The sequence below is a fragment of the Pisolithus orientalis genome (assembly GCF_024613125.1).
Source record: "Pisolithus orientalis strain OTSU chromosome Unknown F5J12scaffold_2, whole genome shotgun sequence".
NCBI classification, from domain to species: Eukaryota; Fungi; Basidiomycota; class Agaricomycetes; order Boletales; family Pisolithaceae; genus Pisolithus; species Pisolithus orientalis.
The window spans coordinates 691,168-708,068 of NW_026260783.1; the positions used below are offsets into that span (position 1 = coordinate 691,168).

Here is a 16,901-nt window from a genome sequence, read left to right on the forward strand (position 1 = left end):
TGGCGGCTGTGATACGATCTAGGGTGCGTTGAAAACGTGTCCACCGCAACACGATGAAGGAGCGTGCATACTGAAATCTTCCTCCAGCAATATCACAGCTTGCAAGTGCTGTGCGAAGTTATCATGCTTCTCGTTCTGGAACCACGAGATTAAGCTCCATTGTGCGGGAGTTCTTCAACACATGGAGCTCAGACCGCAGGCACGAGCTGCACCAGTGATGCAATTTGAAGCTGTTTGAAGTACATACCTACTAAAAGCCAAGCCAGGGAACATACTTTCTTTGACTGCTACGTGCGTATTTCAACTTCACGGACACCTCGAAACATCAGGCTAAGTCATGTTTCCTCCATTTCAGTTCAACTTCCCCCGAAAACTTCCACCGATTCGGAGGTCGCAGCTGCGCTAGCACAGCGTCGGCACGCTCCGCGGACATATTACACTCCTCAACTAGCATTCTCCTGATAGCAACGTCCTTCGGAAGGTTACCTCCACCACTAATAAGTATCCCCATCCTCTTCAAGAAAAGCGATAACCACGTGTCCGCCTCCATAACAAACGGTGTTCCATGATTCTTGCACATGCGTCTTCAGTAAATCCAGTAGAGTTTCTCGCGACACCCTCAGCTTGTCCTCGAGCAGAGGGCTATTGATCTTGAACAGATCATTATCCTTGTCGATTGCAGTGACGCACTGCATGTCCGACACAGTCGATGTTGAGTTCCCTTAATGCTCTTCTCATTTCGTTTCCACCATTCGTCCATGTTGCGCTCACCCTCCAGGTACGTAACGACCGCAGCCACTGGCACTTTCTTCTCGCACAGATGCTCCTGAAAGAGCTTGTAGTTATTCACTTGGGCATCATTCAGCCGTCCTCCGTGGATGCAGAATAACAGCAGGTCGACACCTCCGGCACGGTTCAACCCGTGAATAAGCTTGTGTGCTCTTCTGATTGCACTGAGGAATTCTTGTTGTTTTACCGTCGGGTTATTCAGACCAACGGTATCGAAGATACGAAGATGAGATTCGTTTGCAATGAGGCGATACTCCGTCGAATCCAGAGTGCAGCCTCCCACGTCGGGTGATACTTTAGCCAAGCGGTCCCCAGCAATCAAGTTGATAACGGAGGATTTTCCAGCGCCACTCTCTCCCAAAGAGGACGATGTTTGGGATCCGGAGAATCAGTCTGACTTTGCCAGTCAACAATCCGGCTTCCTCGTCGGACAAACCACATTTCTTAGTTAAGGTTTCATTGGCACCAGCAAGTCGGTCGAGGAGAGGCTGCGTTGGTTTAGATAAGATGACATCACCCTGAGCGGTAGCAGTCCCAAGAAGCTGAATCAAGTGCGTTTCTGGATTGTTGATACCGAAGATCAGAACCTGGGCCCCTGCGAACGTAGGGCGGTGACACAAGCGTGCCCTGCGAACTGCAACCCCGAGTTGTCGATGTCTCCTGAGTTCCTCCTCCACCAGTCATCCAATGGAACTCTCCCTCTCCCGATATGTCGCAACCAGCACAATTGGAACAGTGCCGTCAAAGAAGAAATCGTGGAATAGATGGTATACATGTTGAGTAGTAGGATTCAGCTTGTCTTTGTTCGTGCAAAGGAAAACGAGGTTGATTTTGCTTTTCAATGACTGGATTAATTTGCACGCCTTTTCATAAGGGGCAAGGCGATCCAAACTGCCCCTCTGCGCTGGGCCAAAGCCCGTGGTATCGTACATGCAGACTTCAGTGGAATTGACCTCGAACGGATAAGGTGTAAAATCTTCTGTACAAGTGTCGGCGTCGGATGACTCGGGGGCGAGTTCTTTATCTGCGAGAAGGTTGATGACGGAACTCTTGCCTGCCCCTGTTTCGCCAACGACAACTATGTTAAGAGACATCCTACCTAGGAATAAGGGTTATGATGGTCTGTTTCTGTACACTGAGTATACTTACTGCCAAAGCTTGGAGAAAAACACGTTGATCTCGAGCAGTTAAAGCGTGTCAGCACAATCAACTATGAACTTCATCAACATTGAAGCTAATGTGGGAGACGGACTGCTAGAAGACTCACTGAGCTGATTTACACTGCAGCTGACCTCTGAACCGGAGGGATTGCGATAGGAGCGAAAGGCGAGGTCACCAGTTCCTCGCTTTCAAACTGGTACTTATGAGAAGGAGGCTTCGACTTTCGCAGACGCCGGACAATGGAAAGATTACCATTCCTGCGAGAATAGAGCTCAAGCGCTCAAGGGTTGGGTTGTATTCGTGCGTCGGGAACGTGTCCACCGTAACACGACGAAGGAACGCGTTGCAGGGACATATCCTGTGAGTGCTGGTCCTGTATCGTGATAGGCTCCATCGTAATGCGTGCAGCTCGCTGCACTCGACGGTGTCATACATTGAGACAACGTATATGAATGAGTGCAGTGCCTGCAGGAGCCCATCCTAATCATCGACTGTCGGGTGCAAGGCAAGTACTAGTAGCGCCCGGTATTTACTAATGTTTGTACCTGAGCTACATAGTCAGAGTAGTAGTCCGCTGCCTAATGTAGTAATTCCGCTCCGTTCTACAAGGACTAATAGATCGAGGATGCGGTCGACGGATCTTTCTAGTTTTCTGTCAAAGAAAACACGGGGACATCTCAGATCTCGGGTTCCAACCCGTGTGAGCATCCCTAACAACACGCGTTCGATTTCAATGATGGGTTGAGGGCCATTGCCTTGCATCTTACGCCCAACCCACGACCTCGCGTTGGCCGCACGGCAGCTTGACCACCCAAGTAAGAAACGCCGGTGGTATTGACCTACTATCCAAGTGTACTTGACCTCGTAAATTTGGTGAGACATAATGCTCGTCCTACAGCTCATGCACTGAGCAGCCTACGCAGACATGTCTCCAAACACTCTCAACATCATTCTTTTCGGAGAAACAGGAGTAGGCAAAAGCTCTGTAATTAACCTCATCGCTGGAAGACAGGTTGCCAAAGTGTCGCCAGATGCTGATGGCTGCACGATGAACTCTACAGATTACGAGTTTACGGTCGGCTCCAGGACAATAACAATCTGGGACACTGTAGGGCTCGAGGAACCTCAGATGGGCGTGAATGGCTACTACGCAGCCATAGTGAAGGCCTTCAATCTAATCCAAAAACTGAGCAGGGCTGGCGGTGTCGACCTCCTCTTGTTTTGCATCCGCGGGAATAGGATCACCGCTACTACACAGAGCAACTACCGCCTTTTCTACGAGGTTCTCTGCGACAAGCGAGTTCCGATCGCTCTTGTTGTCACACACTTGGAGAGGGAGTACCGGATGGAGGATTGGTGGGGGAGGAACGAAGGTAACATCGAGAGGTATGGAATCAGGAGTGCTGGGCACGCCTGTGTTACCGGCATCACGGACAAGGAGGAAAAGTTCCGTGAATCGAGAGAGGCGATTAGTCGCCTCCTGTCTCAGCATGACAGCCGGGGCAGATTCGCTATGCCGCCAGAGCCGTGGCTCACCCGACTTCTTCAACATCTAGCGTCGCTGGTTTCGACCAACTCTTCTTGGGGGAAAGACTTTTCACGTGTTTTAACCAAACGGTGTGGTTTGGATGTGGAAACAGCGCATCGTTTGGCGGCGCAGCTGCGAGGTTACGGAGACAGGCATTCTTTCACTTGATCGACTGATTATAATGTAGAGATATTCTGTACATCTCACAGTCCGTGGCATTCGAATCTTTGCTGTTGTTTATTAAATCAACAGGCCCCTCAGGTTCGAGTAACAAACGAGGATAGTCATGCTTTCTATGCTGCGACATCACGGTACTTCCGTAGCACGTATATCTACATGTCTGTGGAGTGGAAAGCCACTTGAATGGCTAGCAGTCCAGAGTATACATATCTGACAGGCTTGGACGTCACGCCGAATCCCTTCCCTCTGCCATGTCCAAGCCAGTCAATTGTCATTATCCGTCATTGTTTCCAGAATTTTTTGTGCGGCTTCTGCGTCCAATCCACATCGCTTGACCAGAGCTTTCTGCAAATTTTTCCCCTTCGGTATGCCAACTTTATCGCCCGTGAAGAGCTTTAGCCCCTTGATGATCCTTGCAAGCCAGTCACCTTCCGGCATGGTATACCTTCCTGACCCATCGTGTTGCTGCAGCAAGCTGAGGATTGCCCTCTGCGATTTCCAATACTTGCCCTCTGGTCCTCTGTTATCTGGTATCCCGGTCACGCAAGCATGTCCAGCGCACTTGATACCATACTTCTCGATACTCTTGTAGTTTCGAGTCCACCAGTCCTCCATGTCGACCTCGCGTTCCAGGTGTGTAATCACGAGCGCAATTGGCACTTGTTGTCCACAGAGGACTTCATAGAAGAGCCTATAGTTGCTTTGGGTGGTCATAGTAACCCGGTTTCCGCGGATGCAGAAGAGGAGGAGGTCGACTCCTCCGGCTTCTCTCAATCGCTTGATGAGAAGCCAGGCCTTCTCGATCGCAGGGATGTAACCATTCACCCCCATTTCTGGTTCTTCCAGGCCGACGGTATCCCAAATACTGACACGAGTCGAGCCGACGTCAAACTTGTATTCCTTCGACTGCAGTGTGCACCCTTCGACATCTGGCGAAACCTCTGCTACGGTTCGACCCGCAATAAGGTTTACGACAGAACTTTTCCCGACACCCGTCTCCCCAAATAGTATGATGTTTATAGACATCTAGGTAGCGATGTGTTAGACAAGGACCCAAGAAGGTAAGCACTTGAGAACATACTGGACAGGTGAGGCCTATACCGCTGATATGGGAGGTCAAGATATGAGATTCACTTGCGAGAACGCGTAGGTACGCTAGGAATCGAGAACGAGGGGGTCGTTGGCAGAGGCTTATACTCAGCAGGGATGAAGGGTTCAGTCTACACTGAAATAGTCGCTAAAATGCATCAACATGCTGGTGCTTAATCCAGATCGGGTCGGCCCACGGTGATTACCATCAGCGAAGCAAACAAGGAAGCCTGCCACGAGTCAGCCGCACGGCCTCATGGCTAACAGGCAGCACGTCCACAATAGGCGAAACAAATATGCGATACGTGCCTAAGTGGAGAGACCGGAACATCTAGATGTGATGTTTGGATATCCAACGCAGAGGCGCTGGACTTTAAATAATTGCATAAATGGGCCCTTAGCTGGGAGCCAGATGAGGCCGCCATACGTACAGGCCTTGCAATACCAGTCACAAATGCGAAAGCAACTTGCAACTCTTAGAGACATGGTACACCACACCAAACCCAGCTTGTCGCAAAGACCCTTAGGCTCGTTGTTCACTGCGATGGAGAGGATGGCGCAAATAAATCGAGTGAATCATCTGAAAGTACGGATTCAGCCTGATAGTTATGATGAGTATCTGGTGATAGCACCGCCCGATGTGTGGGTGGGGATGAGTGAGAAGCAGCAGGGGGAATGACATATTTTTCTGGTATCGTTGAGGATCCCTTGGCATGCAAGACCACTCGATTCGTTTGAGCGTCAGCAAGCAATGTTGAAAAGTTAGTCCGTGGCCTTTTTGATAGTGGTCCGCATCGAGGTGAATAAGCCGAGCAGGCTTCTCGTGTATCGTCGTGCTCCGATCTTCTAATATCTGAATCAGAGAGCTCGCATAGTGTCAGTTGCGAAGAATGCCGCCTCCCAACGTTCCTCGTAACTCGTGATGCAGATGCGAATCCGACATGTGAAGTTTGTTTTTCGCGAACAATGTGTCTCAACGATCGAACTTCAAGGTTAGGTTGGTCGTTGCCAAGTCGTTCCTTCTGCTTGTGGACTGGAGTGGCGCGGATCCAACATCCCACCATTTCTTCCCACTCCCAGTGTCCACTCGGTTTCCGTAGATGATGTCGACGACCCCCTTTGAACCGGCGAGGAAGGGAAACTGGAGGACTGCTACCGGGTTGAGTCTGACCAAAGCATCTGCGCTCAGCAGCGTCAACGGTATCCATTAGCTTGCGTCGATATTCTGCTAGCAGAGAAGAATTTTCCTGAGGAAGGTTTTTGATTGTCCTCTCGAAATAGCTGAGTGCGCATGCCCATAAGGATGCATCGAGCTTCAGGAGCTTTCTGGAGCACAGAACTGATGAATACATCTTGAGTTGGGACATGAAGTGTTCGGAAAAGACCCGAAACTCTTGGGTATCCTCGCGCTGATTCAAATACAAGACTAACCGGTGGTAAGTCGTTGGTACAGGGGTTATTCCTCGTAAGATAGAAGCCAGTCTGTCGCCGAAATCCTCCAAGTGAATTAGCGCCTGCGTTGCAAATACAGCGACGATGTCAAACAGTGTGTCCCCTGCCGCAAACTCGCCACCGTCAGTGCAACATTTCTCTAACACGTCGACCAGCAGGTGTAATCTTTGGCTCGGAAACAAGTCGGGTATAGCCCATGATGGGGCAAAGCTGTCCCACAGGTCATTTAACCATTCTACGAGCTGTAGTCGCGGCTCCCCGGTACAGATATTCCCAGCCAACCGATGGGCTCCGCTGGAAAACAGGAACGTGGTCAAGGCGCTGATCATACGGATGAACGCGTCGACATCTTGACGTCCGATGGCATTGACCAACTTGATCAGTGCATTCCAAGCCGGTAAGGGTAGATTCCCCGAGAGAGGAAAGGTCGAGAGTACTGCTTGGCAGAATGCCGATGTGGTAAAGGGTGACAGATCGCGTGCAGATTTCTGTTTCATATCGGCGCTGATCCATCGAGTGTGGAGATCAACAAGATATGTATCATGCGCTGGATATGTGACGAGGTCAAGACGAGATGGGTTTTGAAAGGTGAAAACTTGGGACAGCACTATATTCAATAGGTTCTGTGCATCATGCAGTATGCCGAATGATATGCAGACGTCCAAAAGAATGTTGATAAGCGTATGATGGCGTGAAGTATGCAGGACGATGGATAAAGCATGCGACACGACCGAAAACCTAGTAAGAATAGGTTCACAAACTACGCACGGGTCTCACGAAAATATCAAACCATACCTTCGATAATGAGACGGAACGGATTCGTAGATTTCTTCCGTAAATGCCCTGATTATATCTTCATCCACAGGGTCGTCTAAGGAAGCGCTCCCAGAGAAATCAGAAGCAGTCACCGGAATACTACCCCCTACGATTGAGCCACATATGGCGGCAAGACTGATGATGCGTTCGCTGCATGGCGTTCCAAAAATCGCAATCACAATATTGCGAAAAGCACCACTAACTGCGTATATGTGCCGTGTGAGCTCGTGGTCAGTCATTGAGCTATGTTCCAATGCGGATTTCCTGTGAATCCCCGTCGCGCGTGCGGAGGCCAACAGTGGGACCGAACTTCTGCCCCGAGTGGCCGACGTTCCAGAGGACTTGCCAGTGGATTTCATGTAAGTTGCGAGGGCGGTGCATTTGCTTCTAAGAGGCCGCATAAGCCGGCTTATGCGAGAAATTGTCGGTTGACTATGATTCTCGACGGAACTCGCGGGCATGGCTGAAGAGACTCTTTCAGGTAGTCTAGCGGGGTCACGCGACGCGCGGACGTGTCTGCTCACGTGATTCGTGAATTTTTGTAAACAGCAAGTACTTCCAAGTCGTACATGTTAATTGTAGCAAATGCAATACATACATACAAGAAACACACTCATCACCCTCGAGTTATCCGCACAAAGTACCTTTCCCCGAAGTCCCTGAGGCGCAAAATAATTAGCCATATGCATATTGAAGTAAACGTAAGAGTTCGAGTTCGCTACGTGGTCAGTTGTCGTCACTTGTATTGCTGTCGCTTTCATCATTTCCCCACACCGCAAATGCACGACATGGCTGGTGTTCGTGACGATCCCTGGAGCTACTCCTGTGTTGGCGGTTTCTCACAGGAGCAGTAACGGGAACAGTGGGCGTTTGCGGGTTGTCTTCATACTCTCTGTCCCTGGGAATGCGGCTACGACTGCTGGAATAATGTTCACAGCTGTGAATATCATCGCGCGCCCCTCGTTGGGCCAGGTCCATAGTTGCTAGCGAATCATTGGATGAGTCTGACTGAGTGGGTGACGGTGGGGTTGGACCAAGCGCGGTGTATTGTCCCTGATGTCGCATAATCTGAGGAGGAGAGTGGGTAGGCCCGGCGAAGCGTCCGGGAGTATCGACACCTGAACGGAGACCAGATCTCGATCGTGACCTCGACTTTGAGCGTCCGGCCTTCTTCATGTTCCGTCCCCCGACAAGGGCAAGTGCAGCTAGTTCGGGGGTGGAAAGGCTGTCGTCCCTAGATGTATCTTCTTGAACTTTGGCAGTTCCTATTGCAACGTCCCTCTCGTTTTGTTCATGTGGCAGGCGGGTGGGTCCCCCATTCGTAGGAGCCTCTGGAGATGAATCATGGATATCAAAATCATCCTCATCCTCACTCCCGTCTTCTTCATCTTCCTCGATTGACACAACACTGTCTGAACCACCCTCTTTCACGATCCTTTTAGCCGGAGAACCTTCCTCGACCACAACAAACGACTTCTGTCGCTCCCGTTCATTCCACTTCAAAGTACGCGAGATGGAATGGAACCAGTCCGTCGACTGCTTATCGGCGCAGACGGTCGGAAATGGGAATTTGGAAGCAGTGATCTTGACATGGTCGCCCTCTGTGGATGTGTGTTAGTTACAATAATTGCAGCCAGGAGATACGCACGCTTCAACTCTACCCTCCCCCGGCCATCAAACGAAGCCCAAGCGGTGCTGCGTGAGTTGTACGGAACACATATACGTAGTTCCATACTATCTGGGAGGAGCATGGGTCGAAAGGAAAGAGTATGAGGACATATAGGGGTGATAAGCATGGCGGGGATTTCAGGATGAACCAAGGAGCCACCAGCAGACAGCTGCGGTGATGTCAGAGCAACTCCTGAGCGCGAGTAATGCTACTCACTGAATACGCCGTTGAACCTGTAGGAGTGGCAACACAGAGACCATCCGCTTGCACAGTTGTCATGTGGTGCTCATCACCTTCGTGGTCGACGTTAACTTACGCACATGTGATTAAGATGGCTAACTCACCAAAAAGTTCCAACAAACTGACATAAGGGCTGGGTCCTCGATCCACGACAAGGTCATTTAATACTTCGAAACTTTCCACCGGCCTCGTAGTGAAGCACATAATTTCTTTGTCTTTCATGCATTTGCCGACGTCTTGGGAGGCCGATCCTCCAGACCAACCTGCTTCCACAGCTTCCCACCCACCGTTTCTTATATCTTTCATCATGATTTCTCCTGTTTCGCCCTTCTTGACCGCTTTCTTGTAATTGCGTTTCTCCAATGTCGCACGGTAAATAGTGCACGTAAAGCGCATTCGCAGGTTAACGCGGATCCCTGCATCGATGCACGAGTCGACGACAGCAGGATAGTCCGCGAAATCAAAGTTCGTCAGAAAGCCCAGCGAGCCAAGTGCAAACGGGAGGACAGGAGGGACGATTCTTTGGAACAACCAAGAAGTAAATAGGACTGTCCCGTCACCTCCGAGCTAGGAGCATGTGAGCCAGGTTCAACAGAACAGTCGGTGTACCTGCCGTGACAACGAAGTCGAACAGGTGTGCACTGCGGGCGCACATATCGCTTGTCCAGTACCTGAGTTGACCTTCTCCGACGCCGGTGCTTTCATCCTGCAACGACGAAACGGAAGAATTTGTCGACCTTCGTCTTGGAACTGGCCGAAAAAGCTCAGGGTGATCGCGATGTATTCCAGTTGCGTCAAACCGCCTCGACGTTCGTAGTTGATGGTCAACATAACTGCAAGAGGTATCAGCGACCAAGATCATTGTGATCAAAGCACGACTCACACCACAAGACCGCGGTCCCCATGACGAGGCTTAAGCATGAAATAGAGAGCCAAGTCTCGGGTGAGTTTAATGAGTCTGTTGTCCCGAGCCTTGGTCACGATTAAGACACTTTGTATGTTAGTTCGAATCCTGGCCCGACCTACACGTGGACTTTAAGTAAAGGGGAAGAACGGAAGAGTTTGACGGAAATACCAAGCTGTCGACTCAGTTCTCGAACACCTGTAGCAGTCTCTGCCAATTGTCTTGTTAAGCTTCCACCGTGGACCTCGTCCTCGCCACTCTCGGCTATCACAGGCTCTGCGCGATCCGCACATGGCAACTCTGGAGTATTGGACGGGTAGAAGCTGTGATCTTTGGGCTTGGTACTCTGGAGCGACTTCGCGATGCCGAGGTCGATGCCTAGGACTTCCTTTTCCTTGTCCCGGAGCCAATCTTGTAGAGAAGCGCCCTTATCTAGATGCGAGTGGACGAAACAAGGAGACCTCTTGGGGAACTGGTTTGGATTCATTACCACGGGTTTTGGGGAACCTGTGGTCGACATTGAGCTTGGGCTTGAGCTTGATAGTGGTGACTCGAGGTGTGTGATGAGGTGGGTGGCTCCATCACCATTACCATGATGTGGAGTGACCAAATCAATCATTTTCGTTGGCGACCGTTCATCAGCGTTGTCAACAATAAAGCCAGGGTTCCAAGGTATGTCGGTGTGCAGCCGCGACAGAGACGGGCATATTGACGGTCGATTTCGGCTACCTGGTCTAGAGAGAGAAGGACGAATGGTGCTGTCGGAAAACATCTCCAAGGCCAAGTCGTCTTCTTGCACTGGCGAAGTCGGTGGTGTGGAGTATATCTCACTGTCAACGATGGTCATCTCCCAGGAATGGACTAGCTCGGGAGCTCGGGGTGAAAATACTGGGAATGGTCTACGCTTTGCTCGGATGCCCAACTTTTCTGTTATGTACGTCTGACCTACAATTTATAGGCCTTCGCGATCGCTACCGGCTCAAATCACCTAGGAATCATCACTCGGACGACATAGGTTGAGCATCGGAAGGTGGGAGCCTGGGTGATGGTCAGGCAGTGCGTCCCGCCTTAGTTCACGTTTCTGGGCACTCTGATCTTGATTGGATATTGCTCATCAGACTCGCGACCGTCGTGGTGGTGACTAGGCAACTTATAGTAACCGTTGACCTCCACTGACCCACTCTCCTGCGCTGGGCTTTCGCACTGACTTCACGGACTATATATGACTCGTCCCCAGTGCCGCCGCAACCCGACAAGTCTTGTAAAGCATATTGTAGCAGGCTTCCTGAGCTGAGTCCCAGATCGTGATAGCACTAGCTCCCTTAGCAGGCGGATTAAAACGCTGCCTTTCAACAACGGGGCCCATGTAACCTTTGCCATGACATCACGAGCCCGGTATCGTTGCCCTTTGCCCATGTCTGAGTCATAGAAACGGCAACTTTTCTTGTTTCCCAAGACGGACTCCTTCGAAGTCGAGAACAAGAATCACAGTACTCCACCCTGCAAACTTACATAAAGTCAGCGGCTCTGCGTGTTCTCCGTGAGACAATGACTAGAAGCCAACAACTATGTCTTCCACTCCAGTAGGATGCTGTTTCAACATAGCTTCAAATGCCAGATTTCAACCGCCGAGAAAAAAAAAGAATTGTTCCCGTGTTGTGCTGTGATTTGTTGGTTTACATTGACGATGACGCACGGGTTTACCGCATCAAACTTGTCAAACTTGTCGAGGGTTGGTTGTCATCCAGCATCCGGTCCACACTTTTTTTGGGGTAAACGGCAAATTACCAAAGAACAAGGCTGCGCACTGGAAACCCCTACATAGGGCGTGTTCTATAATCTGCTGCTCTGCGACAACTCTGATGCTATCAATCAGGACCACCTATTTAGAAAAAAACTGTGTCTCGCAGTGTAAACCTTTCTAGCGTTCTGTAGTCCGCTCTGTCTTTAGCCACAGCCCAGAGCCATAAATCTAGCTCAGGCAATGTGATGGATTGGATCCATTTTTGATCTGCCTGTAGACTATCTGGATCGAGAGTGCGCGCTACATGGACAATCCGTTCGCAGGCGTCAAGTGCTGCAGCACGCAATACGTAGGCTTGTTCCAGGTTCAACGCGGGTCCTTCTGTTGGGAATAACTTCTCGGAGTCCGATGTATGGGATTTTGGCAGTGGCTGTAGGAGGGAATCTATTTGAGCCTTGTCCGCAGCATTCGGAAATATAGTATGTAGTCCATGTGCAGTCGACCTCGATAAGTCGACGACTCCCAAGTGGACAAGCATGGATGGAAGAACGTTATCAGTAAACACTGGGATTTGAGACGTGTTTAGAAGTGGGAACGGAGGTGTGCTGCGGATTCCGAACCGGATAACGATCGCGTATATAAGGAACAGAGCCTTTTTGAAACAGTAGACGGCTGTCAGCATGCGCAGCGAAGTGAGTAACTGACACTCAAAGGGCAAGGCAACTTACGCTGGTTGTCTATGATAGTCCATGTCTCGAAACGCCGGGAAAGCACCAACCAACTATCGCATGGTAGTGTGAACAGCTGATAAGTTGTAATGGGAATTGCGAGACTCACTTTAGATAAAATAGCATCTGCACCCGCGTTGGGGTCTGCGCCATGCTTAGCTGCGTCGGCTTCTCTGAGGCTCCTGACCACAAATGTGCCAAGATCCGGGTCCCCTAGGTCCTCTAAAATTTTTCCCGTCTCCTGCAGCGTTGCAGCAATGAGTTTAACGAGGTCATAGAGCGGCCCCCCGAGTGTATTGATGGATACTCCAGGTATTTCATTGTGAGGTTGCTCAATATATAAATTAACTGACATGAGGTCGGCAATTTGTTGTTCGCTAATAGTCTGCATGCCCTTTGCAGACAACAGGTTTCCATTGCCCGTTGAGGAGGACAGGTAGAGGCCAAACATGAGAGCCCGGATACTGTCCCAAGCTCCACGACCAGTTTGATGATGAAGTGGTACTCGGTAGCCAGAGCCGAAGTTGAGGAGGGAGAGAACCGACAAAAAATTCACTTCGGAAAGCACTGAGGGAAAGTTGAGGGGAAAATTCAAACCATGGTATCCTGATACGCGTTTGAATGAGGAAAGGAAAGAAGGGGAAAACAAAAGGCGTTTGATCGCGGTCGTGGACACCTGTCGAACTGCGCCTCAGCCACAGCCTGGAGGCTCGGTAATTAACAGTAAGAGTAATGCAAGCCAGGATCGCTCGCCGCCTGCCGCACTGTGCTGCGTCCAGCGATTTGGATCTCGAGGATGATCGAAAAACCTGACCCTAGTCAAAAAGAGGGTCACTTACTTGAATCTTCTGACTGTCACACAGAGCTGAACAAGTTCTCTTCACCTCGGCGACGTAACTCGCATTAGGAAGCGGAACTCGACGTTGAGGCGAGCTCATGGCATACATGCACCAGCCCGAGGCAAGCAGGCTGGATCTATGATAACTCCAAACAATTGATTACATAAAACGTCGCTGATCATGTGATCAGGCCAACTTGTTCTTTTCTCTTGAATACATCACTGAGATTACTGGTTAGTCCACTCTACCATTTATTACGAAGACAAACTCAACTGTGATCCTGTAGGGAAAAGTATCTGGACCCGTAACGCAGACTTTGCGTAGTGACTTTCTACTACTATGCACTACGTGTTCCGTCGCTCCATGCCAAGACCGGGTCCTTTCGTTTCCCGTTACTTTCATTCAAACCACGTTAACCTAGGTATTTCCTAAACATCTGGACCAGCATCATGAGTGACCTTGAATGTCCTTCCTGCAAAGATATCCGCAATGAGCTTAACGCGGCAGTTAAGATGGCCATGAAGGTATAGTCGTTGGGTGATTTTTGGTGATCGTTCGTTGAGGTCCTCACAGGACAGATATTTGGTAGCTTCTACCACCCTGAGGGTGAGTTGTATATATATTTTCTGAGTCGCATTATTTCCTCACATCTTTCATGTATATTCGGTAATAGTCTGTACTTTCCGAGGTGCACAGTCTCGATAAAGCCGCGGGTTCCAAGGCCCCATCCTCCGCAGTAGTACGGGTTTTGCGAAAAGCATTCTCTCGGCGGGTTAGTCCTGACCGAGTGCCACCCAGTTTTTGCGGCTGATACTTGTCATTCCATTAGATGGAATCTGCCACCGAGTTCACGAAGCGCAGCCGGCCTGATCTCGCAGCCAAAGAGTCTCGTGAAGCCGAAATAATTGCCGCATTGCTACCTCCCTTGTTGTCGGGAAGTGAGGTCGACCATGCTCTTGAGGAAGCAATGGGCGGATGTACGACAGATGATGCCAATCCTCGCAAAGTGCCCGGACATGTCCTCAAAGCATTTTATACTAAGGTGGACAAGTCTAATGTCGATTCGAATTTCGTCAAGCGTAGAGCTGAAGCATTGCTTAACGCCAACCGTTCTTGATTAATGATCACTCTGGCACGCTGTTCGTGGACTCTCACATAGTCAACCATACGATAGAATGCTCAGCACAAACAGTATACGACTTCCGCGATTCAGCCACACTCCTTCACAATGACACCCTGGAGGTTTCAGTTTGCTCCCTCGTATTAGTAGAAGCATCACTTGCTACACTTGGACCTAAACACACGTTAGTCCGAGCTTGTCTATCGAACTCAGTAAAGCTTACGTAGGCCAGCTTCGGCATTACGGCTTGTCGAATGCAACGACGTGACTGTAGACACAGGAAGAGTGCTTCTCACCCTCAGTAGATCTTCCACGCAACGATCAATGGTCCTCGACACGTTCTCCAGGATGCGTAATCTTTCATTGATAGCCTCACGGCTTAGTCGATCCATAAGCATCAGCTGCTCATCGGATACAATTGCCCCCGCCGGAGCCAGAGTATCAGCAATGACGCCCAATTGCGGAGAACTTCGGTCAGTACGGGAAGCACTCAATACGGCAGGAAGATGGAAAGGTTCCAACGGTATGAGAGAAGGTAGAGTAGCTGGAATTGGCGTAACATTGCTCTGCGACGTAGATGCATGAGGAGACGAGGGACGGGAAGCAGTGGGTGCAGCTGTATCAGTTGAAGCTCCTGACTCCTCAACCACTGGCGGATGTTCCACCTGAGGATTGGAAGTTGAAGTGCTTGCGCTGCCCATGTCCGTCCGGGAACGTGTCGCATCTTGATCTAACCATCGTCGGTCTAACTCCCAACGACACCAGCTTCCATTGGGTCCGACAAACCCAGAAAATGGCGGGACCGCCTGTGAAGAGAACGTCGATATGGGTGATCGCAGTTGCCCCTGAGGATGTGGGCCAGTCTGATACTGAATGTTGTATTGTATTATGACACCGGGAGCATGTCCCGGCACCCAGCCTTGGACGGTTGGCGAGTTCTGCTGACCAGTGTTGGGACCTGCAGGGGGTTGTCCTGCGCGGGCCAAACGGCCCAAGATTCCCGTTGGGCCATTATTGTCTCTCTGTGGGAACTGTGCAGCAGGAAAACCGGCTCCGTTGAGTTGATGCGCTGCGGGCTGTGGTAGTGGAGGGGGCGGCGGAACTTGTTGAGGTCGGTTCTGGTCTTGTGTTACATTTTCGAGCACACTACGACGGCTGCGATGACTCGTTAATGAGAGTACCGAGAGAGAGAGCAGAACACATTACCAAGTTGGACAGCTTTGCTGACGTTCAAGCCAGGAGCGTAGGCAGTAAAAATGAAAAATATGTCCGCAAGGTAGCTTCTTTGGAGTGGTATTGGGCCCATCGTATGACGCCGGTAAGCCATCTTCACCCGAGTTACCGCGGATGAGCATTTCCTCACGGCAGATTATACAAGTTCGGTCTGTCAATGCTAACATCTCTTGTTCAGTTGCATCCGGGTAGCGCTCCTCCATATTGCGGGTAGCCGCCCGGTATCGGAAAAGGGCTCGAAGGCGTGAGATGAATGATTTTCCAGTGAGGTACACATCCCGGATGATGTTGAGAGGCAAACCATAGAACGCGACGATGAGCATGAAAAATATGAGATATGTGGTGAGCTTTAGGAAATCTAGAAAATACGTTGGATCTTAAATACCACAAATGCAAGGGACACAACACGTACCAGTTACCAGTTCTACGTAGAATACCCACATGCTCTTGTTCTGCCAAGGCGGAGCGTTTTCCCCGCCTCGCTGACGAGCTCGGCGTAAATCCGCGACACAGATAAGATACTTTGCTGAAATATTCAAAGCACTTGCCATTAAAATGGCATACTGCAAAGGCCTTTTAGTCCAATGCTACGGCTGAGCTTGGCAGACACTGACTTCACTGGCGAACATCATCACACCGCTGACCCCATTTTTGGTAGTGCTCTCGACAGCAAAAGCAAACATGGAAACGTCGATGAACCACAGGAGAAACATTAACGACCCCATTCGAACATGGAATTGAGCTGGTGGGCCGGGATATGGTCGCTGGTCCATCTACCGTGGTATCTCTAAGATGAGTACTAATGGAGTAACGAGAAGCGGGATAACAGACCCATTCAATGCGATCCGAGGCCAACCAGTGGAAGGACTTGATGAAGAGGAGGAAGCCAAACATGAGCACAAATGGTATGTCAAAGTCATCACGGAAGATTGTGAATGCGAGAAGAGACTCTGTTACGAAGAACCACAAGCGATCGTATAGACGCTGTATATGATCATGTGAGAATCTCTTTTGCCGTCGAAAGAGTGGAGTGATATACTTCTACTTCTTGAGGCCGGAGGGCTCCAAAGAATATACATTGTGCGGCCCGCCCACACAGCAATGCAAAGAGGAGACCAAAATTTGCCAGGATCTTAAACCGCCTGCGTCAACATAGTACACTAACACCACGACGACCAACTGGCATACCAGTACACTCCGATTGCTCTTGGACAGATATATGGTCAATGAGTAGAAGTTGCTATGCCTCTTGAGGGCGTTCGCAATGGTGGTGGTCACTGCGACAGAGGACACCAGAGCGTATAGCAGCATCTTGTGGGCATATAGCGAGGATACGATCGTACTCCGTGTGGTCCAGGGCATGACTACTACCGTGGAGAACGGTTGTGGACCTAGTAAAGTGCAACGTC

At 50.2% G+C, this 16,901-nt stretch overlaps 8 protein-coding genes across 8 annotated transcripts; 2 read left to right on the forward strand and 6 right to left on the reverse strand.

The window, feature by feature from the left end:
* Positions 1 to 267: 267 nt before the first annotated feature.
* Positions 268 to 1,963, reverse strand: F5J12DRAFT_796451 (uncharacterized protein). Its single transcript, XM_051744120.1, is given in 6 exon segments — positions 268 to 584; positions 705 to 1,141; positions 1,188 to 1,331; positions 1,509 to 1,883; positions 1,928 to 1,930; positions 1,942 to 1,963. The coding sequence occupies 4 exon segments, from the start codon at positions 1,881 to 1,883 to the stop codon at positions 326 to 328; spliced, it is 1,215 nt and encodes a 404-aa protein (XP_051604789.1). The 5' UTR covers positions 1,928 to 1,930; positions 1,942 to 1,963; the 3' UTR covers positions 268 to 325.
* Positions 1,964 to 2,764: 801 nt separating this feature from the next.
* Positions 2,765 to 3,784, forward strand: F5J12DRAFT_185086 (P-loop containing nucleoside triphosphate hydrolase protein). The gene has a single exon (XM_051738287.1). It carries the CDS (start codon positions 2,876 to 2,878, stop codon positions 3,644 to 3,646), a length of 771 nt encoding a protein of 256 aa, XP_051604790.1. The 5' UTR covers positions 2,765 to 2,875; the 3' UTR covers positions 3,647 to 3,784.
* On the reverse strand, positions 3,785 to 4,873 carry F5J12DRAFT_185085 (P-loop containing nucleoside triphosphate hydrolase protein). Its single transcript, XM_051738286.1, has 2 exons — positions 4,740 to 4,873; positions 3,785 to 4,684 (listed from the first exon to the last, which is right to left on the reverse strand). Exon 2 carries the CDS (start codon positions 4,682 to 4,684, stop codon positions 3,923 to 3,925), a length of 762 nt encoding a protein of 253 aa, XP_051604791.1. The 5' UTR covers positions 4,740 to 4,873; the 3' UTR covers positions 3,785 to 3,922.
* A 277-nt stretch (positions 4,874 to 5,150) lies between these two features.
* On the reverse strand, positions 5,151 to 7,486 carry F5J12DRAFT_185108 (uncharacterized protein). The gene is made up of 2 exons (XM_051738288.1): positions 6,995 to 7,486; positions 5,151 to 6,937 (listed from the first exon to the last, which is right to left on the reverse strand). Exons 1-2 carry the CDS (start codon positions 7,474 to 7,476, stop codon positions 5,284 to 5,286), a joined length of 2,136 nt encoding a protein of 711 aa, XP_051604792.1. The 5' UTR covers positions 7,477 to 7,486; the 3' UTR covers positions 5,151 to 5,283.
* Positions 7,487 to 7,741: 255 nt separating this feature from the next.
* On the reverse strand, positions 7,742 to 10,600 carry F5J12DRAFT_712621 (uncharacterized protein; the record flags this gene model as incomplete). Its single annotated transcript, XM_051740774.1, has 7 exons — positions 7,742 to 8,616; positions 8,664 to 8,853; positions 8,901 to 8,977; positions 9,029 to 9,491; positions 9,523 to 9,757; positions 9,808 to 9,946; positions 10,000 to 10,600. 7 exons carry the CDS (start codon positions 10,598 to 10,600, stop codon positions 7,742 to 7,744), a joined length of 2,580 nt encoding a protein of 859 aa, XP_051604793.1.
* Positions 10,601 to 11,578: 978 nt separating this feature from the next.
* Positions 11,579 to 13,310, reverse strand: F5J12DRAFT_796476 (uncharacterized protein). The gene is made up of 4 exons (XM_051744121.1): positions 13,140 to 13,310; positions 12,410 to 12,976; positions 12,301 to 12,325; positions 11,579 to 12,244 (listed from the first exon to the last, which is right to left on the reverse strand). The coding sequence occupies exons 1-4, from the start codon at positions 13,245 to 13,247 to the stop codon at positions 11,715 to 11,717; spliced, it is 1,230 nt and encodes a 409-aa protein (XP_051604794.1). The 5' UTR covers positions 13,248 to 13,310; the 3' UTR covers positions 11,579 to 11,714.
* Positions 13,311 to 13,323: 13 nt separating this feature from the next.
* F5J12DRAFT_185202 (GatB/YqeY domain-containing protein) lies at positions 13,324 to 14,362 on the forward strand. Its single transcript, XM_051738289.1, has 6 exons — positions 13,324 to 13,372; positions 13,426 to 13,560; positions 13,620 to 13,663; positions 13,713 to 13,745; positions 13,813 to 13,878; positions 13,969 to 14,362. The coding sequence occupies exons 2-6, from the start codon at positions 13,479 to 13,481 to the stop codon at positions 14,254 to 14,256; spliced, it is 513 nt and encodes a 170-aa protein (XP_051604795.1). The 5' UTR covers positions 13,324 to 13,372; positions 13,426 to 13,478; the 3' UTR covers positions 14,257 to 14,362.
* Positions 14,363 to 14,468: 106 nt separating this feature from the next.
* Positions 14,469 to 16,854, reverse strand: F5J12DRAFT_711965 (uncharacterized protein; the record flags this gene model as incomplete). The annotated part of the gene is made up of 7 exons (XM_051740737.1): positions 14,469 to 15,414; positions 15,466 to 15,850; positions 15,905 to 16,055; positions 16,107 to 16,265; positions 16,324 to 16,476; positions 16,532 to 16,624; positions 16,681 to 16,854. The coding sequence occupies 7 exons, from the start codon at positions 16,852 to 16,854 to the stop codon at positions 14,469 to 14,471; spliced, it is 2,061 nt and encodes a 686-aa protein (XP_051604796.1).
* Between the last annotated feature and the right edge of the window lie 47 nt (positions 16,855 to 16,901).